Genomic DNA, 25,337 nt, shown 5'->3' on the forward strand with positions numbered 1-25,337 from the left:
GTTGGACTATGACTCTGGAGACCAGGTTTTGATTCCTAGCTCGGCTGTGAAACCCACTGGGTGACCTTGGACAAGTTACACTTTCTCAGCCTCAGGGGAAGGCAAAAACAAACCCTCTCTGAAAAACTTTCCAAGAAAACCTCACGATAGTTTCACCTTTGGGTTGCCATAAGTCAGAAAGGACTTGAAGGCACACAACACACACTGTCACACACACACCTAGTAATTTTGCAGAGGCTGGACTCTCAGTTACTCAATGGACTGTGTTTGTATACGGTCTGCAATGGTTCCTACCTCATCACCACTTGCCCATAGGGCCCACATTTCTCTCTTTGAATCCATTCATCTTTGAATCCAGCACTCTTGTAAAGAGAGCCAGCATATTGTAGTGGTTTGAAACTGGATTAGGACTCTGGAGGAGAACAGGGTTCAAATCCCAGCTCAGGCTTGCAATCCCATGGGGTGAGCCTGGGCAAGTCACACTCTCTCAGCTTCACAAGATGGCCATGGCAACCCCCCCCCCCCCGAAGAAACTTGCCAAGACAGCTCCATGATAGGTTCCCCTTAGGATCACCATAAATCAGAAAGGAGTTGAAGGCACACAGCACACACAAATACACGCTGTTTAACAACTATGCAATGGTTGCTACCTCACCACCACCCAAGGCCACAGTTCTCTCATTCATCTTTAAACCCAGCTCTCTTGTAAAGAGAGCCAGCATGGGGTAGTAGTTTGAGCGTTAGAGTAGGACTAGGGAGTATATTGCACAGAGCTTTTTGGAGATTTTCCAGGTCAGTTCCGACGTGACTGCACTTCCAACAATGTGCATTCACGTCACAACATGAATGTGTTATCAGACGCCATTCCATTCTATGGGAGCTCCTTGCGAGGTGATTCCTCAGTGATTCCAAAGTGACCTCTCATTTAGGGGAAAAAGTGACCCCCAGCGAGCTATCCCATCATCCCCTGCCTTCTCCTGCATTTCGATCCTGGCCCCAGCAACCCCCAGCGACCTATCCCATGATCCCCTGACTGCTTCTTCACCTCAGTGAAGGATGACAGCTAAGAAGGGGGCAGGGAAGGAGGACAGCATCCAGAGCCCCACTGAGCATATGCAAGGGTTCTGATTCAAATCGTTGAACCCTCTGGTGTGGTAATACAATGTGCACTCACTCCCCTTTGCTTGAATCCGCATCACGTGTCTTGCTTGGAATAGAACTGACTCCGCTTCCCCCTCAGTTCGGAAGGGCAGCGGAAAGGCAACCAGGTGTGGTAAAACATCATGTTTTAACCTTAATTCGCATTGCTAGACAGGAGTGACTCTGGATCTGCTGTGAAAAAGCAGCACACTTTGCATTGCTAGAACAGGAGTGACTGCGGATCTGAGCTGCAAACCCAACCCCCCCCCCCCCCCGATAAGGTCCTAGGACTGGGTGACCTAGTCACTGTCTGTCATCCTCAGAGGATGGCCACAGCAAACCCGTTCTGAGGAAACTTGCCATGACAACCCCATGATAGGTTCCCCTTAGGGCTGCCATAAGTTGGTAAGGACTTGAAGGCACACAACAGCGGGACGTACTAAAAGAGATGGCAGTACTTGGCCAGAGGGAAACCATCCTTGTCCAAGAGGGAATCATTGCAGACTTGCCCATAGACAATTGTTGGAGAGTGCCTGCCTACAGGCAAACATGTTTCCCTATGGGCAAGCATTCCCCAATGTTCCCCTCTGAGGAAGGAGCCCAGGCGCTTCCCCTGAGGCCCCCGGGGACTAGGCGCTGGTTGCTATAGCATCCTCTCCCCAGCCTCAACTTCCCCTCCTTGCCTGAGGAGCTGAGGGTGTCTCTGTGTGTGTATTGGGGGGGTGTGTGTGTGGGGGGGGGGGGACTGCCTTCATAGGCCCAGCCAGGGCTGGAGGGGTGTGTCTGTGAGGGCTTCAGTGCTGCTCCTGCTGCCAAGCGAAGCCCCTTCTCAGCGCAGGGCTGCCATTCCTGCTCCTTCCCCGCCTGCAGCCCCTGCCTAGGCGCCTCCTGCTTTCTCCCTTTGGCAGCTGCTGCTGCTGGTGGTCCTTTCGGGAGGAAGCCATTTCCAAGAGGAGCCCCTTCTGTCCTCCTGAGAGAGGCTCTTCTTGGCGCCCTTTTCCTGGAAAGAGAGGCAGCAAGTCTCCTGAACGATGCCCATTGCCCATCTGCTGGAGCTATGGAACAAGATCGAAGTCAAAGAGGTGGACGGAGGGGAAGAGGGGGAAGAGGAGGAGGAGGAGGAGGAGCCCATGGAGACAGAGGTGAGCAGAAGGGGAACTTGCTGGGGGGGGGGGGGCCCCCCCCTCAGCTGCCCTCCCTGGGAGGAAAGAAGCAGCCACTTGTTGATGCTCTTCCAGCAGGGAATGGGAGGAAGGGTAAAGAACAGTCTCAGCTACTCAAGGCAGCACTTTCAGGCAGACTTAGGACACCTCCAGAGGAGGGGATGGCAGGGCAAGGGAAGGCAGGTGCCTCTGGTCCCTTGCAGTTCAGGCAGGCAGCCTTCCCTCTGGCAGGAGCTCTGTAGTAGACCCTTGCATTAGTAGTCCTGCACTAGCCCCTGGAGTGAGTAGTTCTGTAATATCCTTTTGAGTTAGTAGTCCTGCAATAGACCATTGTATTAGTAGTTCTGTAATAGCCCTTTGCATTAGTTAGTTCTGCAATAGACCCTGGCATTAGTCCTTCTGCAAAGGAGTGCATTGCAGAACCAGAACTAGTGCATTGCAGAAAGTTGGTTTTCCACCCCCACCCTCCATCCCAAGATCTTTATCTTCTTCCAAGGGGTCTTTGAAGCTGCTTCAGAGTGGGAATGCCTTGACAGAAATATAGCTCTCTTCCCCAGTTTCTCACCTCCTCCAACCACTGCACTCCAGTGGCAGCACAAGAAGATGACATCTGACTGTCCCCTAGCCTTAGCCCTGTCTGTAAGATATAAGAGGATTGCATGGCTGCTGGATTCTTAATGCATGTGACATCAATGGCACTTAGTTGCCCCTGCCAGGCACATTTGCTATCCGATCCTTTTAGAGTCATAGAATCACAGAGTTGAAAGGCGTAGGATCTCCTTTGTAGTGTACTAGAGCATCTAGCTGGGTGTTGGGCACCTGCCATGTAAATGTGTCCTCAGGATTACAGAGCTGCCACACAAGTAACTCACTTAATAATCAATAAGCAAAAGATCTTTACAGTAAATAACCAGATTTCATAGTTCAATTTCTTCCTTCAACTAGTGCTATCGCCCTCCCTCTAAGCATGAAACTGGTGACTGGTTCTCTTTCTGTGTCACTCGAATACAGGTAAATGAAGACTTACTGTGTTTTGGTGCCTTGATATCAGTGTATTCAACTGCATGGGTTGATATCTGGTAAAATTAATTGTTCTTCTATCTGACTTGCCAACATTACAAAAAAAACAACTGTTGAATTACCTTGGTAATTTTAAAATTCTGTTTTATATGTGCTTAACAGTAATGGCTACTGTGCAACAGTTTCAGAAGAACGGAGAAGCTTCTGATAACTGAAATACTGTAATAATAGGAAAAGGAAGCAGTCTTAGCTTTGTAGGTTTAGAATGTATTTTCCCTCCCACCCACACTCCAGTCAGTTTTCAGTGATCTTGCATTCATAGAGAAAAGGATCCTAGCAATGAGTTCATTTCCTCATAAATTTTAGACTAAGATCACATTCTAGTCCCACTGAAACAGCTGGGCATATTTTCCAATAAATGTGTAGAAGATGGAGTTGCCTTATTACCTATATGCAGATCTTATATAAATCACAACACACCTTTTATGTGTTAGCAGCTGATAACACATGCTCTCACTGTGCGTGCATGTGTGGTTTCAAGTCACTCGTCAACTTATGGAACCCCTAGAATTTCATTGTTTTTTTTAAGACAAGGAATATTCTGAGGTGGTTTACCAGTTTCTTCCTGTTAAATGCAGCACCTGGCATTTGTTGGTGGTCTTCCATGTAAGCTTCAAGGAGCACTCATGATTTCTGAGCCTCAAAAGAACATGAAGAGTACTGGCCATTTGTTGTTGCCTGTCAGGTGCCACACACACACATATACAGTTTTGCAGTCTGCAAGCAAGTAACAAAAACAACAAGTTTATTAAGCCCTAGATGAGCAGCATAACTAGCATGCTGTGTTTGGCTTGGTGAGTCACACTCATCTAGAGTTGTACTGGGGAATTATTACAGTCGTAATACTACTGCTGGCAAACTCATTGACTCAGATGATCTCAGATGGGTTTAAGATGCTCATCCTCTTGTTCTAGGAGCAGACTTTGCAGGACGGCTTTATTTTTATAAATGTCACTATGCTCATGGGACTAGTAATTGTGCATAAAGTTGCCACTGTCATGAATTTATTGTAGAGTAAATTACTTGCAAATTGTAAGGTCAGTTTTTACTCTCTGGCAGTCTTGTTGACTGGGAATGCTTCAGGAGATATAAAATGGAAGGTTGAGTGCCTAAGCATTTTCTTCTTGCATGCTTTGAATGACTGAAGAACATGGTCACCACCACTGAACATGTAAGATTTTTCACTAGGTATCAATATGGTTCTGATACTAATGAAATGTAGGTAGATCACTATGCCTTTTCATCATACCATTTTAAAAATATCTACATCAATACAATTTATTGAGTAGCCCAAGGGCCGTTTCAAAATACTAGTAACATAATAAAAAGCAGTATCACACAGCTATATATAAAATGTAAATACAGTGCACTAGGTGCAATAAACCTCCATACAATATAAATACATATGCATAACCTAAGCGTGCACCAGAACCAGAACATGCACTACTTGTCTACAGCTTATGTATATCTAAAAGATATACAATATGTGCTAAAGGATATACTAGTAAACAGATAAAATAAAATAGTTAACAATTAAACAATAGTATGTAAGATAGTTACCATAGGGAATAAAACAGAATTAAAATTGGAATTGAAATGGGAGGCAAAAGTAACATAAAATATCCGTCGACATACATCAAATCTGTTCATTCCCCTTACAATTAACACCAATCATTCCAACATATCTAGATCTCAACAGCGATGCTTTATGAAGGAACCGAGCTGTAGCAATAGAGATTTTTGAATCTTGTCCACTCATAAAGTATGATGTTCTGATGTGGGTCTCCCAGTATATTGTTCGTTTAATATAGGGATGAAGATATTGATCCCTTTCTGCTTGGTACAAATTACAACTAAACAAAATGTGTGCTAGATCCTCAATTTCATGATCCCCACAAATACAAATTCGTTCGTTATAAGGGATACCCTGGAATCTTCCATGTCTTACCATGGTATCAAGTTGGTCGAATCTTGCTCGGGTAAATGCCTCTCTGAGATGTTTAGGGATCTGTATTTTTAGATAAGATGGCATTTGAAAGGACCGTTTGTATTGGCTCAACCATTTTAAATTGCCTACCCTACTGAGTGTGGCTATGTCTTCTTGAGCCGCAATGTCCAAAATTCTCTGTCTTGCACCCTTTCTTGCTTGATCATTCATAGTACAAGCTACAGGGAGGCCACAGCTCTTTATAAAGTTTAACAGTTGCCAGGACCATGTAGATTGCAATTGAGAGTGCAACTGTTCTAATAAGCATAGTCTAGGAAGTCTGTTTGGCTCCATTTCATTAATTTTACACCAGTAATTGAGCACTCTGATTTTAGCTTGAGAGCAGATAGAATAAATTTCTAATTCCGCTCTCACAGCAGCTGCTGAGGTCCTTTTATCTACTCCTAGGATACTTCTCAGATGTTGAGACTGGGCTAGTTCTGCTACTGTGGTGGAATTTAGACCCCATACTTCTGCTGCATATAAAAGCATAGGTGTAACCTTTTTAAAATAAATATGTTACCTGGTTGCTTAAATTTCCAGGCATCTACCCAAGCATCACACAAGAATTTTGAAAGATATAACATATTATTAGAATGTTAACAAGTGTTGCCTACCTTAGAAATATTAGGAGAGCAGGACTGTAACATTTATTGACTATTCTGCAACCATTTATAATGAACTAGATAAGGCACACTTTCAGGGTCCATGTTTGGTGAGAGAATGACCAAATTGTGGTTATTTTTTAAAAGAAAAATGTTCACCTCAATGGTATGCATTTGCAGTTCTTGCATGTAGTGTGTGCTCCTATAACAGTAGTTCTCAAATGGTGCAGTGGGACCGGGGGGGGGGGGACAAGAGTTGCTCAAGGGGGTTGCAAGACTTGGAGATGTTGATCCCTCATCCTTCTACTCTTCCAACCTTTTTATGTGTAAAATTTACACATGCGTTGAGTGTTGAATTTTGAATTTACTAAAATAAAACTGTTCCAGTTTGAACAATAACATTTCCTTATAAAATGTTACATGAATATATAGAAATGTGTAAATGAAAACATGCACACTAAACAAACAAAATATTTTATTCATATACTACACTGAGTGTGGGAACATAACATCCACATGTAGATGCAAAGGGGAGTCTGAAGGGTAAAATATTTGAGTGCCACTGCCTAGAGTCACATTCTATGACATTTTGGAGTCTACACGGATTTGTACAAAATATTTCTACTGGTATTCTTATTCTTACCTTCAGATATTCCATCTGAATGTTAGGTTCAGAGTGTGGTGGACTCTCCTTTGTTCAAGGTGTTTAAACAGAGATTGGATTGTTTTTTGTGGGTTTTTCGGGCTATTGATGGTTATCTTTCAAAAGTGTTTTGGTTGTATATGGCTGCATAGCAGGGGTGAACTAGATGGCCTGTAGGGCCATGATTTATCCAAGAGACATCACAAATTCCAGCAAAACCTTATTTGCAGTGAGGAACATAAAATGTTAACAACTGTAAATGTGTATGAGAGAAAGAAATGTGTGCTTGAAATCCAGTAGATAACTTTCTTAGTGAAAACAACATCAGATTTTAGAAGAAACTCTTTATCATACTATATCCTATATACCACAAAGAGAACAAAATAGTACTTTCAACATGCAGTACTTCTGGTTTTAAAAGGGTAAAAGCCGTGTCCAACTGTAAGGGGTGGTGCTCATCTCAGTTACTAAGTCAAAGAGCCAGCGTTGTCAGAGACTACTCTGTGATCATGTGGCCAGCATGATTGCACAGAACACTGTTTACCTTCCCACCAAAGTGGTACCTGTTTATCTACTTGCAATTGCATGCATTTGAACTGCTAGACTGGCAGAAGCTGGGACTAGTGACAGGAGCTCACCTCATCACGCAACACTTGGGCCTCGAACTGCCTATCTGCCTATCTTGCAATCAACAGAATCAGCATCTTAACCACTTAAGCCAGCTCATCCCCTACTTCTGATTTTACTCACTGCTAATTGTTTCTTGCTACCACAAGTAACTGAATTGGACATGTAATTCAACTGGGTGAACAGCTAAACACCCTCAGTGTGGCATAGTGGTTTGAGCATGGGGCTACAACTCTGAAGACCAGGGTTCGATTCCCAGCTTGGCCATGAAACCCACTGGGTAACCTTAGGCAAGTCACACACTTTCAGCTTTAGGGGAAGGCAATGGCAAACTTTCTCTGAACAAATCTTGCCAAGAAAACCCCATGATGGGTTTGCCTTAGAGTCTCCATAAGCTGGAAATGACTTGAAGGCAGACAACACACACACAAACACAACCCACTGTAAAAGGAAATTCATTCTCTTGTCTTCAGAAATACAAAATAGCCATCATACAACAGTAGGACATGTCTGAGAGCAGTGTGGGGCGGATTCTCTTTAAATCAAATTGATTTAAACATGGTTTAAATGGCTTATCTGAAGCAAATTTTAATTATTTAACTCACAATTTAAATCACTAGTGCTCTGCTTAAAATTGAGTACACCTGTAGACCTTAAGCCAGACAGTGAAGAAACTAAGCCTGTTTAGGGTCATACACAGAATATTAGCAAAAGCAGAAGGAACATTAAGGTAGATGGTCTAATTAGTCCAGTGTTTTGCTTCTAAAATAGGTCTAAAATATTTCGTGTTCCTTTTGTAACTGGTATTTGTGTTTTTAATGCTCTATAGCAGTGATGGTGAAACTTTTAGAGACCAAGTGTCCAAACTCAGTGACATTCCCGCACCAGGTGTCACCGGGTGCTGGGGGTGGGGTTTCCAGCGGTGGGACCTCCATCTTCTGGGGGCAGGACTTCTGGGAAAACCCAAGGCACATTTTCTCAGCCTCAGGCTAGCAATAACAAACCCCCCTCTGACGAAACTTGCCAAGCAAACTCCATGATAGTTTCACCTTAGTGTCTCCATACCTTGGAAATGACTCGAAGGCACCACACACACAAGTCAAGCTCTCTCAGCCTCAGAGGATGGCAATGGAAAATCCCCCTCTGATGAAGCTTGCCCCATGATAATTTTACCTTAGGGTCACCAGGAACTGGTACTTGGAAGGAAGAAGGATGCTCTGGGCCCATAAGTTGGAAATGACATGGAAGCACACAACAATAACAAAGATGGTGAGTTCCTGCATGGCAGGGGGTTGGACTGGATGACCCTTGTGGTTTTTTCCAACTCTATGATTGTATGAACAACAACAAGCATAATAAAGCACAGAAGGCACAGCACAAGAACAAGAACAAAAAGAACCAGAGGTTTGAGTGTACATCTCTGGAGACCTGGGCTCAAATCCCAGCTCTGCCATGAAACCCACTGGGAGACCTTTGGCAAGTTACACTCTCTCAGTCTCAGAGGAAGGCAATGACAAACCTCCTCTGAAGAAACTCACTTGGCAATGAAACCCACTGGGAGACTTTGGGCAAGTCAAACACTCAGCCTCAGGAGAAGGTAGTGGCAAACCTCCCCTGATGAAATCTTTCCAAGAAAACACCATGATAAGGGGTCTTGAGGTCGTCATAAGTTGGAAATGACTTGGAGGCACACAACAACAACATGGGTGGCCTCATTACACCTCACAAAACTGCAGTTCCTCAAATTCCATAGCATAGCAGGGGGCGGGGCTTCTGGCTGGAAGGGGCAGACTTCCCACCCCTCCTTGTTGTGACTTGGTTTTCCATGGGAGAACCAGGCTGCGGCAAGAAGCCAGGCTGGCTGCATGTACTTCCCCAGCCCTCCTTGTTGTAGCTGGGTTCTCCTGAGGCAAACAGAGCCACAAAGAGTTGGGCCAAGCCTATGCACTCCACCCCTTCCCCTACTTCCTATGGTCACCACATGCCTTCAAAGATGGTTTCATGTGCCAGAGAGGGCACGCATTCCACAGGTTCACCAACACGCCTGTATAGGATGAAGTGATTCCCTATCTAATTTGTGATCTTCATGAGATGTTTGGGATGAATAAAATCCTGTGGGCCTCCCTCCTCTTCCGTGGCCAAGAGGTTGGGCTAATGGGGCTTTTAGCTTGTTATTTTATTGTATGTACTTATTTGATGTTTTATTGTATTGTATCTGTTTTGTTTTAATATATGTTGTGAGCCGCCCTGATCTTGGGAAGGAGCGGGATATAAATAAATATTTTATTATTTTATTTTATTATGATCCTGGATCTTTTCTGGGCAGATGTGCCAGATCACTCTAGCTCTGAGTGGTACCTGCTTGTTTGGCTCTCCTTTTCCTCATCTGAGGAGGTCACTTCCAGATAGGACATGACAACTAGTGATGAAGATTCTGTTTAATCAGAATTTTCAGTAGAACTACATGGTTGTCTAATACAACTTTAATATGTATTCATAGATGTAGGTTTCATTGGTAAATCAGATTTATTTTTAATTTATCAAAAAAATGGATTCCTCTGCACTTATATTCATACTCCTTCTCCTTGTTCAGACCTGCTCCATTTCCATCTTCAATTTATGGATTTTTTTTTTTATTTGTGTGTGTGTGATTAAGTCTAATTTCTCATTTGTAAACTGCAGATTGAACTATATACTACAGGTGAACAAACTGAATTTAAATAATAAACTTGAACTTAAACATTAAGCAAAATACCAATCTAAATTGAGCAATTAGATTCTAATCTATTCCGAAAAAGAATTGTAAACTATTGTACATTGTAAAGTCTCTCCTTTTCATTAAATAAACAATGAAACTACTCTCTATGCAACACAATTACTTACTACTACTTCCCAAGGCGCACTGGGAGGTGGTTGAGTGACAACTCAAGACTCGTCACTCAATGACTCCAGGAAAGAAATCACTCTTTCTCACATCCCCTGAAATCCCATCTTGCACTCCCTGGGGGTACAGGCACCCCATGTTGGAAATCACTCATTTATAACATCAGGGCTTGGCTTATTCAATAATACATAAAATGAAATACTTTATAATAAACTATACTGAAGCAATAAAAGTGGCATTTGGGAGGCTTATTCTTTTGAAATACCAGCCCAAATGGTACAAGCAGTGTCCAAATCTGGCTGGCTGTGTGTTTTATGTTCTTTTCTTCCTCAGAGAAAGATTTTGTTGTTTTTCCAGCTTTACAAAATACAGTCTGTCTTGACTTCAATTCAAGAAGATTACGCATAATCTTGTAATGCTAATTGAACAAGTCTGTTCTTCATTATTCACCCATGCTTTTGCATATTAAAGACAAGATATTCATTCTTCCATACTTGGGCAGTAATTCCCATCAAAACTGGTAGGACTACAATTTAAAGAGGTTTAGGATATGATTTTCCATTAAGCTTTTTTTAAAAAAATCTGAATGTATATGAATTACATAGCATGATCTTTCCACTTGTCTATTCCAAAGCACTCTCTGTTGAATTCAGTGGGGTTTATATCCAGTTGTGTGTGTAAAAGATCCAAGCATTCTTTGTGGTTGTTGTTGTTAACTGTCCTCGGTTCCAACTCATAGTGACCCTGTGGATGAGTCATGTCCAAGAATCCCTATCCTCCACTGCCTTGCCCAAATCCTGCAAGCCCTTGCCCATAACCCTGCTGATTGAGTCTATCCATCTGGTTTGTGGTCTTGCTTTCTTTCTTCTACCCTCTATCTTCCCTAGCATTATTTTTCTTTTCTAGTGATCCGTGCCTTCTCATTATATGGCCAAAGTATGATAGCCTCAACTTGATCATCTTTGCTTCCAAGGAGAGCCCTGGTCTGATCTGTTCAAGAACCCATTTGTTTGTCTTCTTGGCTGTCTAGGGTATCCTAAATATTCTTCTCCAGCACTACATCTCAAATGAGTTGATTTTCTTTCTGTCTGCTTCCTTCACTGTCCAGCTCTCGCATCCATGCATGGTCATTGGGAATACAATGGCCTGGATGATTCTGACTTTAGTGCTTAGTTGTATGTCTTTGCTCTTCAGTATCTTTTCAATTTATTTTATAACTGCCCTTCCCATTCCTAGTCTTCTTCTTATTTCTTGACTGCAGTCTCCATTCTGGTCAGTGTTTGATTCTAGATAGGGAAATTCTTTGACTATTTCAATTTTCTCGTTGTCTAGATAGAATTTGTATATTTCTTCTTTATTTGTCATTATTTTTGTTTTCTTTATGTTCAGTATCAGACCTGCCTTTGCACTTTCATCTTTGACCTTCCTTATTAATTGTTCCAATTCCTGAATGTTTTCTGTTAATATTATGGTGTCATCTGCATATCTTAGGTTGTTAATCTTGCTTCCTCCTATCTTTACTGATTCTAATTCTGCATTTCTTATGATGTTTTCAGCATATAGGTTAAACAAGTAAGGTGATGGGATGCAGCCTTGCCTGACCCTTTTGCCCATTGGGAACCACTCTATTTCCCTGAATTCTTTTCTGATGGTGGCCTCTTGCCCTTGGTACAGATTCTTCATCATGACTATCAGATGTAGTGGCACCCCCATGTCTTTGAGCGCATTCCATAGCTTTTCATGATCAATAAAATCAAATGCTTTGCTGTAGTCTATGAAACACATTCTGATTCTTTTTTGTAATTCTTTGGTGTTCTCCAATAGCTATCGTATGTTTGCAATGTGGTTCGTAGTGCCCCTTCCTTTTCTGGAATCCTGCTTACACCTTTGGAATTTCTCTCTCCATGTATGGTTGGAGTTTGTGTTGCAGAATTTTGAGCATGATTTTGCTTGCATGTGAGATTAATGCTATTGCCCTATAGTTGCTACAATCGTTTGTATCTTCTTTCTTGTGTATTGGTATGTATATTGAGCATTTCCAGTCTGTTGGCCATCTCTTTGTTTTCCGTTTTTGTTGGCATATTTCAGTTATCATTAAAGTTGCATCTGTCTGTGGGCATTGTAGCAGTTCAATAGGGATACCATCTGTTCCTGGTGATTTATTTTTTCCCATTTCCTTTATTGCAGATTTCACTTTACTTCTTAGAATTTGGGGCTCATCTTCATATGGTTCCTCATTCCAAATGTCATTTATTCCCTCCTCTCTTTTGTATACCTCTTCTATGTATTGCCTCCGGCATCTTTTTATTTCTTCTTGTTCCTGTATTATGTTCCTTTTCTCTCCATAGAGCATCCCTTGCTTTGAACTTGACTTTAATTTCTCAGATTTTTTTGACAGAGGTTTCTTGTTCTTCATTTTTTTGGTCTTCTATTTCTCTGCATACCTGGTCATTGGTGGATTTCTCTTTATCCCTGCACGTCAGACATTGCGCGGTTGTGTTCATACTTCTGGTTTTGTTCTGATCTCCCTTTGGTTTTGCATTTCTTCATTCTTTCGTTGCCTGAAGTGTTTCATCTGTCATCCATTGTTTCTTATCTTTCCTTTTTGGCCATTGTTAGTGTTTTTTTTAATTTTTTGCATTTGTCCTTAATTATGTCTTTGACGTCTGTCCACAGTTCTTCAGCTTCCTGGTTGATTATACTCAATTGTTCAAATCTGCTTCTTACATTGTCATTTAATTCATCTGAAATGTTATTCAGGTCATATTTTGGTATAATGATGGTTTTTACTTTGTGGTATGGTGGGCATAGTCCAGCTATAATGATCATCTATGACATTCACTTGATTCTGATAAGAAGAATACTTTCTATTTAATCCAGTAGGATTTTAACTGCTTAGCCTTGCTTAAAACCAAACATTTTACAGTTTACAGCCAAATATTCCAAGTACAAGTTTTCTCTTTCAGTCCCATGGCTTACTGTTCTTCCCAAGTATTGAAAGCCAGTGTAATATAGTGGACAGAGTGTTGACCTTGGATGTCACAGTGACTCAGGTTTTAACTTTAGACCTGCAGTTAATTTAACATTAGCCCTGCATATGAAGCCAATAGATGATCATCCCTCATTCTAAACTACCTCGTACATTATTGTGAGTATAATCCTTTGTATGTTGTTTCAAGATCTTTTCTAGAAGAGCAGGATATAAATAAATAATAATAAATAATAAAAATTTTATTTATATACCGCACTTCCATAGATCAGGGCGGTGAACATTACAATAAAATCAAACACAATACAATAATATACACATATACACAAGATCCTCGGAAGTGTTCGGAAGACAACCTGCTCTCTCGATCCCTGTCCCTCATGGTTAGCGGCCCAGGGGGGACCAGCGGTAACTTTATTGTTACGCCGGATTATTAATACATCTTTGAGGGATGGGCAATTTCCATCGGAATTAAAATTGGCCACAGTAAAACCATTACTAAAAAAGCCCTCCCTCGACCCCCTGGTACATAACAATTATCGGCCAGTCTCGCTGCTGCCATTCTTGGGTAAGGTGATCGAGAGGGCGGTTGCAATCCAGCTTCAATCGATCTTGGACGAAACGGATTATCTGAACCCATTTCAAACTGGCTTCTGGGCGGGCTACGGGGTTGAGACGGCCATGGTCGCCTTGGTCGATGATCTCCGTCTGGGCATTGACAGGGGAAGCGTGTCCCTGTTGGTGCTCTTGAACATCTCAGCGGCTTTCAATACCATAGACTATGGTATCCTTCTGGAGCGCCTGGCAGAGGTGGGAATCGGTGGCACTGCGCTCCAGTGGTTCCGATCCTACCTCTCTGGGAGGTTCCAGATGGTGCAGCTGGGAGACGTGTGCTCCGATAAGAGGGCCCTTACATCTGGGGTCCCTCAAGGAGCCATTCTGTCTCCCATGCTTTTCAACATTTACATGAAACCGCTGGGAGAGATCATCCGGAGACATGGGGCATGGGGTTATCAGTACGCTGATGACACCCAAATAGTCTTCTCTATTCAGAAAGGATCTAAAGACCTTTCTATTCCAGCAGGCATTCCCTGCTTAAAATCCTGTGGGCCTCCCTCCTCTCCTGTGGCAAAGAGGATGGGCTAATGGGGGCTTTTAGTCTGTTTAATTTTTTTGTATAATGTATATGTAATTTTTTAATTTTATTACTGTATTGTATGAATTGTTTTACTTGTTGCTGTAAGCCGCCCTGATCTTGGGAAGGAGCGGGATACAAATAAAACATTTATTTATTATTATTTACATATTAAAAACAAGTCAAAACCCCATCAGCCAGCCATCTTGCCGACCAAAGAGGGAGGAAGGCCATCAGGAACTCATTCGGGGAATGCAGCTCGAAACAGGAAGGTTTTCAAGTCCCTTCTAAACTGAGCTAGGGAGGTGGCCGAGCGGAGCTCTGTGGGCAGCATATTCCAAAGGGCAGGGGCGACGCTGGAATACGTCCTCCTTTTTGTGGAGGAGAGTCTGGTCCCTGGAACCCTGAGTAGTTGCTGCCCAGAAGTTCTGAGGGTGCGGGGCGGAATGTATGGGGGGAGGTGGTCCTTCAGGTATCCTGGGCCCAAGCCATGTAGGGCTTTATAGGTAATCACCAACACCTTGTACTGAGCCCGGAAGCAAATAGGCAGCCAATGCAGATCTTTAAGCACGGGTGTAATATGGCTGGCCCTGGAGGTACCAGTGACCAGCCTGGCTGCCATATTTTGTACCAACTGTAGCTTCTGGGTTTGGTATAAGGGTTGCCCCATGTAGAGTGCATTGCAGAAATCCAATCTAGAGGTGACCAGAGTTGAATAAAGTATCTGGCTGTTATCAATTCTGCATTGCTTTCACTCTTGCATGGAATAAAGCTGGTTAAAAATATGGCTTTGAAAATTATATAATGTATCAAGATAATTTTTGCATACTGATATGCAGTTTAATTGTTTCCAAGTTTTGTACAATGTCTTCATAAAATTCCCTCTTTTTACTTACCAGCCAGCAGCAGAGAATGCCAGCCTGGATGAAATCTCAGATGAATCTGCAGATGAGGTAATTATTATGACTGCTTGGATTATGTGACTAGTAATATTTCATCTTCATTTTAAAATTCCAAAACTACCTAGCATTAGCGAGGAGAAATTAAGCAGTTGCTAAATTTTCAGCAGTCAAGACAAAGGGAATCTCTACTGGAAGATGTGTCTGTGTGTGTGTGTGTAGATTTACTAGTCAAGCTTGTGAGGCTTTTAAGTCATTATTCACTGGATAATTTTATTCCAACAGTAAAATAAAAGTATATACTAGGGGCAGGTGGGAAGGAGTGGCCTGAGGCCACTCTGTCCACTAGCGGATTGGGACTATGCCAACTGCATGGCCTGCTCTGAAACTGGGCACTGCCACTGGCCATCTATGCTGCCCAGAGCCAGGTTATCCTGGCTCCTTCTTGCTCCAGCCCAAAGGACCGGAGCACAGTGTAGGAGCAGCTTCAGGTTGAGTTGGAGGTTGAATTGTTTGAATACCACATCTCCAAGGTGGCTTGTAGCCTCTTCTTTTTACCTATCTGTTCCGGGCCTAGATCATTTAAAAAAGTTTTGTATTTAAAATACTTTATCTTGATGTTTGTTCTGAAAGGCCAACAGAATTAATCAAATAGCAAACTTACAACAACAACAATAAATGTAACAAAAATAGCAAACCTACAATAAACAAAAACAATAAAACACATCAGATAAAGAAAAGCCTCAATAATTATATAAACATAAAGAAATATTTACATCCTAGTTCACTGAATACACACTCCAAAATGCTGCTGAAATAGACACCTCATTACTGCTAGTTGAAATATAATCTTTCATGTAAAGACATTCTAGGCTTTTTTTAAAGGGGAATATTTACAGGGCACCTGGCCATATGATCAGCAAGGAGGGAGTCACTCTACCCCCTCCTTGTTGATCACACATTTTCCTGTTCTGATTTCAGCAGAAGCGATGGAGATGGCCAGACTGTCACGGAGAACTGTGAGGCCACAGTGGTAGTGATAGTGGCACAGAGGGGGACAGCAAGGATAATGCTGTGTCACCCAGCAGCCCATCTGGACACATTTGGCTCACATTATGTCAACCCAGGGAAGCTCCTGTGCATAATACTCCAGATTTAGGGGGGCAGTGTAGACACACCTTCAGAAAATAAATACTTTTCACCTGGCAACAAAATGATCACAATATAGGGAAACCAGTCTGGGGGTTCAGTCTATGACACAGACAACCCCACTGAAAAGGTTGTCTCTTCAAAAATCATCCCTTATTAGGACCAGCTAGTGAAGTACTTCACAAGCTGAATTTAAAGTAAAAGTAGGTATACGAAGATGAAGGCTGGTTTTGGATTACATGACCATAAGGCTGGACCAATAAATTTTGATGACTGAGGTAGAGGACAAAATTGTTTCTACACTTGTTCTATTTATAAAAACAATCCATTGGCAGTTTAATCTTACTTCTGCACGGGTTACAAGACAGCTTCTTGTGCTGCACATGTGCACAGTAGTCTAGTTTGGGTGGCCTTTGAATGGGGCTGAGAAACAAAATGGAAGCTAGCACAGATGACAAAACACTGGCATATTTTTATATCAGACAGTTCCAGTTACAAATCTTATCACCCTGTTTAAGGCTATCAATATCTGAACACACCCCAGTAATACAGCCAAAAAAAAAAATGTGGTGTGTAGATAACTGTAGCTAATCTGTCTCTTTGCAGATAGGGAATTAGTTGTAAACACAACAGATGCAAAGAATAAAAAAGAAAGCAGCTGCATGCAACACAGTTTTAATACTGTGGTCCCCTGGATTCACGGGCTTGGCACTTGCGGTTTCGGTCATTCACAAGGCCAAGGCTGCGGTTCTCTCTCTCCCTTACTGGCCTCCCCCCCCCCCCCCCCGCCTCGGTGCTAGAAACTTTAATCAGAGCCCAGGCCGCTTGGGTTGTAATCATTTCATCAATGGGACTTGAGTATTTGCAAAATTTTGGATTCGCGGGCCCCCCCCAAACCTATCCCCACAAATCCAGAGGGACCACTGTATAAACACCTATTAAGTGTGTGTGTGTATATGTGTGTGTAAATGCAGCAATGTAACAATATTATATTACTGAATAATTCATATTTATAACAACACTATCTTATGGATTTCTTGTAAAGTTCCATTTCCATAACATGGTCTTTTCAAGGACAAAGGTAGAGATATACAAATGGATCTTGTAGCACCTTTGAGACTAACTGGGAAAAAGAAGTTGCAACTTAAGCTTTTGTAGACCATGGGGTCAAGCAGAGCAGCAGCTTGGAACCACCTCTGGCCACTCCAGCACCAGTCACTCTTCATTTGGCGTAGGACTGCAGCAACCAGACACTGCGGTCCCAAGGCTGGCCACCACTGTGATCCTCAGGACTGCTGGCAAGGAGTGGGATTTTTTTTGGCCTCCTTTTGTGACCAGGTTTGGGCTGCCTTAGGTAACTGCAGCTCAGCTCCAGCCCAATCCAGGGACATGCATCATCTGTATGCCACACCCCTGGATTGGCCCAAAGGTGGTGCTTTTGGCTTGTCTGTTTTGGGCCTTGGCCTACTTCCTCAGAAGGAAGGAAAACAGATCTGAAGAAGTAGGCCAAGTCTGTGAAAGATTATACTACAATTTCTTTTACACAGTCTCAAAGGTGCTACAAAGATCCATTTGCATACTGATGTTCCAGACTAAAACAGCTACGTCTCTGAAAGATAGATATATAAATATAGTAAACTGTGGGCCAGTACATTTAAAACTCCAGTACTAAACTGAGAAGGCTGTGGAACAATTTTCCCACTTGCTCTTCATAAGACATAGCAAACATTTATTCCCAGTTGCACAAGCACAAAGCTGCTGTATTTCCAGATAGAGCCACAATTAGTATATTAACCTCGGCTGATAAAAATTGCTTTGACATACCAAGGTAATGTATGCCTTCAAGTGCTAGACTGAAGACACCCAAACAATCTAGTTTTTTAGGGAGAGAGTAGCCCCCTTAAAATCAGTTTGAATACCTCTTAACTGAACAGACAAGTCACTCACTAACAGCACGACAATCCTATCTGGACTAAAAGGTTTATTAGTTTATTAACCCTCATACAGTCCATTACCATGCTCAGACTCTGGTTCAGAACCTACCAGCTCACCTGGATGAGAGGAAAAGGAAAGCCGGAGCTAGGTGTCAGCTAAATATTTATGACATTACAATTCACATCTGAATCTCCATCTGGATAACATCTCTTAGCTGTTCCATGTAGATGTGTAATGTAATGCACATATTAACAGAAGAAAACTTGTTCTCTGCTGCTTCTAATGGTAGGACAAGACCTAATGTGTTTAAGTGGCAAGAGGCTGGATTTCAACTGATCGTTAAGTCACACATCAATGGAAAGAGCATTTCAACAACGAAACTAACTATTATGAGGGAAAGTGGGTTCTCTCCCTCTGAGGTTGTTAAAGGAGGGATTGCACAGTCATCTGTTGAGGATGCTCCAGCTTTGGATCGCCGGCACTGAGTAAAGGAATAGTTTAATAATTTACAAGGTCCCCCTTTATTTGTATTGTATTGTGAACCAACTTGAATATTGTCTTCAGCTAAGAGTTCTTAATGGAATTAAGACTAGTTCAAGTATAAAAATTTTCTTCTTAGAAACGTTATCTTTACTTTGAAGTTCCCCCCTCACATTTTAACTTTTGATAGAGTGTATGAAGATTTTCACACGGCATCATTATATCATTCCTTTATCGTCCCAAAGTGTAGTGGAATCGTCTTAACAGATAGACAATTCCAAAAGATTTTCACATGAGGCTGTTAGTGTTCTTAAATCGTTGATATATCAGAATTCAGCAATAAATGATTACAAAATGATTTCAAAACAGTTACAGTCACACACTGGACACAGCAACGATTTAAGAATGATTTAGCAATGATTTAAGAACACTAACAGCCTCATGTGAAAATCTTTTGGAATTGTCTATCTGTTAAGACAATTCCACTACACTTTGGGATGATAAAGGAATGATATAACGATGCCGTGCGAAAATCTTCTATGTTTTCAATGTTCTTTAATGATGCTGCACCTTAATTCCTACTGTGTGCCTGCAGCCTCAGATTTACTTTAAAACTGTTGTTAGAGGATAAGCTGCAGTTCACCATGCAAGCATATGTGAATTTTTCGGACTGTGCTGTGGGGCAGAAAGACCAGTTTCCCCTAATATATGCATTCTGCATGCATTTTACATCATATTCCAAAAAGAGTTTTCACTCTAAACCATTCTAGCCAAAAATGGATTAATTATCCAACTTAAAAGGGGAGTTGGTTTAAGCACATTAGTGCGTGTGCACACACTGTTTGTAGACAGTTACTGATATTGTGCAAACAGGCAAATATTCATCTGAAAAACTGAATGAAGAAGTTAGAGTGAAAGCAGATACTAAAGGAAACAACACACAGGAGTCATGTTCATTTAGTTGTGTCACTTTGTCTTCAACCATGTTTTTTTCCTTTTACAAGTAACTTATCAAAGGGAATCTCATTGCATATACTTTGCTAGCAAGTTAAATAGTGAATAAAAAATCCAGGACAAAAAAAAATATGTAAGTGGTCATAGTACTGTTGCCATACTGAACAGCCTATCCTTCTTCTGCACATCTTCATTAATGTAAGAATTTTAAAAGGTTAAGTAGCAATTCCTGGAAATTAAGATTTATGCATCATAAATGAAGTACTTTCTTCGAAAGCCATTTTTGGCAACATGCCAGTGATATGTGACTAGCTTTCCAATAAAGAAGTGCACTTTCTGCTTGGGATAAGTTATGCAAAGCATGGTTTGCACTAGTATGCATAACTAATACAAACTGTAGAACTTCCTCTCCCAAAAAAGGTTCATCTAGCTTCCTCTGATGCATTTCAGGTGGCACATTAAAATTTTACTATTTCATACAGAGCCTTTAGGGAGGCAAATAGGTGATATTCTTCTGCTTATAATCTTTAAGCCTTAATATAATTAATTCTGTGAAGTTGTGCTTCATTTTTGGTTTTTATTTTGTTTTATAAGCTGCCTTATAGATTTTTATACTGGAAAAACAGCACACAAATACTGCAAATTAATAAATATGGTTTCAAAACTCAGAGAACCTCTTTGATAATTTTGTCAGGGGTTGATTTAGTGATATTGATGGCATTGGCCAAAGAATCTGCAACTAGGAGCATAGGTAGGAACTGAAAAAATAGTGTTAAAATAAACCTTTTGGTGGTATTTTTCATTTCTGTAAAGTGACAGTAAAGCATAAATTTACATTTACTTAAAATGTATTTTCCTACCACAGTCTATCCTGTATTAACAATTTTTTGAAATACATACAAAGAGCAAAAAGTGTCTTGATAAAAACAGTATTTTAAATAATGCAATCTAAATCTCTAATTAAGTTTCTGATTTTTTCCATCTCAGGTTTGGTTGTCCCAAACTTTATGACATGTTTTGAAAGGGGTTTTCTTTAATATACTGTATTTTTGCATGTTATTTTCACTAACCTACATGGTTTCCTCTAAAATATGCATTCTATGTGTATTTTGCAGTGGAGAATTCCATTGTAAAATTTGAAGAAGTGCAAATTTCAAAGGATGGCTGTATTTCAGTTTGTATTGGTTCAAAACTGTGAAATAAGGTATGTCCCAATAAAATGAGACTTCATGCTGGGTTGACCTGTGTAGGACTGCATTGTTAATATCATGTGTGAAAATGACCATATAAGTTGGAAAACATACAGTAACATAAGTGATTGTTAAGATACTCAGGGCTCAAACCATTAACCGTGGTTGTAATGTTATGATTATTACCATTAAGATGTAATGGTATTAATGAGTTATCAATGTATTCTGAAACTGGGTTAATATATCATAAGAGCAAAAGTCTTCAAACAATTAGCACTATTGATTTAAATGTGTTTGTCTGAAGGAGATACAAATGCAATGACTGTCTCATGGGGTCTTCTAACACACTTTCACATTTAAGAGCATTAAGATTTAAAAGCTACTCAGTCACCATTGCCTTTAAGGAGAGCTCTTTGCACATAAAAACTGTGTGGTGCTTTGATAATGTGTAGGTGGTCCTGTGACATGCTTTACCTACAATGCTTTTCTATTCAAGTTCTGTCAAGTTCAAGTTCAATTTAAAAATCAAGGACCAGAAGGATTTTGAAAGCTGCCCATTGAATACCTGAAGTAGGTATACAGGTCACCTAGGCTGCTGTCATACTACAGAATGAATGCAGTTTGACACTGCTTTAACTGTCATGGGTTCATGCTATGGAATCCTGGGATTTATAGTTTGTTGTGGAACCAGAGTGCTCTGACAGAGAATGCTAAGTATCTCCCTAAATTCTATAGCACTGAAGCATGGCTGTTAGTGGTGTCAAACTGTATTAATTCTGCAGTGTAAATGCAGCCCTGACATTAGTTCTCTCCAATATTTTATTTCTGTAGAAAGTATAGAAACTGTTTCTAATTTTGTATCTATATGTGTATTTTTATGTAATGTTACACGAACCGGTGACATTTTATCCTCCTATTGGATGATATATAATTGTCTTCTGATTTCCTCATCTTGCTACAATGTAGGTATATTTTAGGAGAGCAGCCAGAGATAACGTATAATTTTCAGGAAGAATTGAGTTAATTCTTTTTAGAATCTGAAGATAAAATTAGGTGAGATAGCAGGACTTAATCAATTCTCCATATTATTGCTTTGCTTTCGAAGACCCGCATACCATTGTAGTCATTCCTATTAAAAGTGTGCTGTACTAGCCACTAGAGCTGGTGACCAAGAATAATGAGAAATGTAATCTCACAATATCTGGAGGACCATAGATTCCTTATCACTGTTCTTGTGCCTTAATGTCTACAATGAATGAAAAATGATATATTTTTTAATTTTTTGAATGAAGAAAAATAGTTTCTCATATCTATGTATGCATTTAATGAGCAATCGTTTTATATAAACATTAGTAAACTGAGAACAGTTCTGGATTATGTATAACAAAATGTGTCCTTTTATGAACAAAGCCCCAGACTTCTTTTTGTTGTCATGCCAACAACAATCTATTCAAAACAATTCTGTGCCTCTGCAATACTAAATCCAATCAGCAATAAAAATGTCCTTGTGTAACACCTAGGCATTTTAATTTATAATTCCAAAAAATGAAAAAGCAAATATCTCCCTCCCCCCCCTTCCCCATTTAATAATAATTTAATACTGACTTTTTACACTATGGCTTATATATAGCAATAACATCTGATGTCTTATAGTCATTATCTTTTCTCTCTTCCTTCATCCAGAGTCCAAATAACTGATATAGGTCAGATTATATTAAGTATGTATACACTTATGCCCACATTTATTATCATGTGAGATGATGACATTTCCATCTAATTATCTGTTGGGCTTAGGTTGCTGAGACTTCTTAAGATTTCTTGGATATGACATGGTGGGATTTTTCTGTGCAGTTTCCTACAAAGCATTGATCTCATCTCTATTTGAACATCTTGGCAATAGCATATGATCTTCTGGATTCATTAACTTGTCCCTGTATATTAGAAAGTTTCTAACTTAATTGACATTAATTAGTTCCTAGCATTGGCCAAAACAGTACTATCTCTGCACATACTATCTATATATCAGCAGGCCTGGGCAGAGAGCAAGGTTTATAGAAATCTCATTTACCTGAGATCTAACCTCATCTGAGCCTCTCATCCATGATGCAGGCCCACATTCTTCTGGTCTTCTCAGTTCTGGGCCTGCTGCAGCTGGTATACCCATTGGGAGTCCATTCAATTTTTATTCAGGTCCATCTTTTCTCTGTTAAATGTGCCACATTCATCTTATGTCATAAATTACTTGAACATTATCTTTTAGACCCCTGTGTGCTCTAATGAGAACATTCTGAACGTCTTCCTCGGCTGAAGGTTCAATTCACACATCTGTTTTTCAGTAGTTGTTTGGGTAAAAATGAGGATATTTCACTATTTATATCAGTGTTTTGTACAACTGATGGCACGGTCAGGACAGAGGCAAGCCTTTCTGGAATACTTTGCCAGTAAGGCCATGAGAAATGCCTTTTAATGGTGGTTCAGATTCTTTCCTAGAGGTGTAGTTACCAGTTGTGTTACTGGAGGATCCCTACTGAATACTTCAGGAATTTTTATAAACTCTTATCCCCACCTCACCCCTCCACCTGCTATACAAAAAGAAAAAGGGGAAAAAAGACAGTACAGTGTCAAAATGTTATACAGAGAGCCGGAATCTTTACCATCAAAAGAACTATGACACACAGCTCTGGAAAAAAATAATGTTGTCTTCACCAATTAAAGGGCAATAAAAATGAGGCTAGCTAACCTCCTGGGAAGGAATTCATTCAACTGGAGATTTTGTTATGAGTTTTCTACTCAAGTGTCATGTAGGGTGACTCTATCATAGGGTTTGGGGTTTTGGTTTGGTTTTTTGTCTTTAGTGTATTTGGACTGATATACTGCTAACTGATATATTTGGACTGATATACCAACAACCTCCTTTCTTGAAAGCAGGACAGGTAACAGGGTCTATGATGCAAATCATGTGGAGGAGGCAATGATCGTTTAATAATACAGAGCAAAAGCTAATACCTTATGGATCGGGACTGGTCCACAGACCACTACTTGGAGTAGCAGTGATGCAGAACATGGGGGTTTATTCCATGAAACATGACTATATAATACTGGTTTTGGAATCTTGGGAGTTGTAGTTCAAAACCAACTTTGCCAAACTAGGTGATTTTAAAGCAAAATTGCCATCATCTTTGTGCTTTTTCAGCCCTGTAGGTGTATAATAAAACAATGGAAACTCTTTTTTTGGGTTGTTTAATGTTGGGTTCAATACTGTACTGTATTCTGTACTATACAATGCTGTCAAACATTTAGAACTAAGAAATATGAAACAACACAGAAGCATCACAACTCTCTTTAATGGCTAGGCTTTTCCAGATGTCACAACATTTTGAAGCCATCGCAGATGATTTTTGATAGGCCATTGGAAATAAATCTGAGGAAAGGTTGGAAAGGTTGGAAAAAAGGGGAGGAACTGAGGAAGGAGGACATATCTGTACTTCGGCCATGATCAGAAAGTTGGTGCACCCATGTGGACGTTGAAAACAAACTGAGAAAGGGAACTATACTAACCCATCAAAGTTTACATTCCCTGAGTTATTCTGGGCTAAAAGTCATGTTTGTTAGGATGGGAATGAAGGCTGGCTTAATCAAAATGAGGTGTGCATTTGTGCATTTGAGTGTTGGACTACAACTCTGGAGACTTGGATTCAAACCTCTGCTCGGCCATGGAAACCCATTGGGTGACCTTGGGAAAGTCATACTCCCTCAGCCTCAGAGGAAGGAAAGGCCAACTTCCTCTGAACTAATCTTGTCAAGAAAACCCACTTTAGGGTTGCCACAAGTTAAAAACAACTTCAAGGCACACAACAACACAAAGTTGTTGTTAGGTAAGCAATGTGTCTCTTATCCTCAGCCCTGCCATTGGTAATATAAAGATAATAATACAAATTTGCCTTCTATTGTTGTATAGATTGCTTTGCAGATGAAGTTCTCTGCGTTCTTTAAAATGCTATGCAATTATCATCATTATTAATGTTAATCTGACCTCAATCCTGGTGCTACCTATTCTAGATGACAACTGCACTGCATTTGAGACTACATTACATGCTAGCACAAGCTGGGATACAGAGTAGGATGCTATAACCTTTTAACATAGGCATGTGGAAGATAATCAAGGAGAGGTGCTTTAAGGTAGCCTCCTTATGCAGGTGTCATTGTTCATAACTGGCCCTAAATTCTTAGAGTGTAAATTATTTCTTAAAATGTATGCTCTGGATTTCAAGTACTGTACAATCATACCAGTTACAAAAGAAATACTAGGAAGATGTTTTAATTATCCAAACAAGAGGGGAGGGGGAGAGAGAGAGATTCAGTTGAAACACAAATCCACACATTGTGGGTTTGGGAAACAAATAAAAAATTCAAATAATATCTGTATTTGTCATAGAATTGAAGTAGCAATATAATTGCTCAAAAATTAGTAGCTAAC

The 25,337-nt window shown here is 40.6% G+C and overlaps 1 protein-coding gene across 1 annotated transcript in view; it reads left to right on the forward strand.

Moving 5' to 3' along the window:
* The first annotated feature begins 1,903 nt into the window (after nucleotides 1-1,903).
* RPS6KA2 (ribosomal protein S6 kinase A2) overlaps nucleotides 1,904-25,337 on the forward strand; it is a 272,415-nt gene continuing 248,981 nt past the window's right edge. Inside the window, exons 1-2 of the mRNA XM_042480351.1 lie at nucleotides 1,904-2,282; nucleotides 15,153-15,206. Coding sequence (XP_042336285.1) covers nucleotides 2,172-2,282; nucleotides 15,153-15,206 — 165 coding nt within the window. The 5' untranslated portion in view covers nucleotides 1,904-2,171. The remainder of the gene's footprint in view (nucleotides 2,283-15,152; nucleotides 15,207-25,337) is intronic.

This window comes from Sceloporus undulatus, chromosome 1 (assembly GCF_019175285.1).
Source record: "Sceloporus undulatus isolate JIND9_A2432 ecotype Alabama chromosome 1, SceUnd_v1.1, whole genome shotgun sequence".
Classification (NCBI taxonomy): Eukaryota; Metazoa; Chordata; class Lepidosauria; order Squamata; family Phrynosomatidae; genus Sceloporus; species Sceloporus undulatus.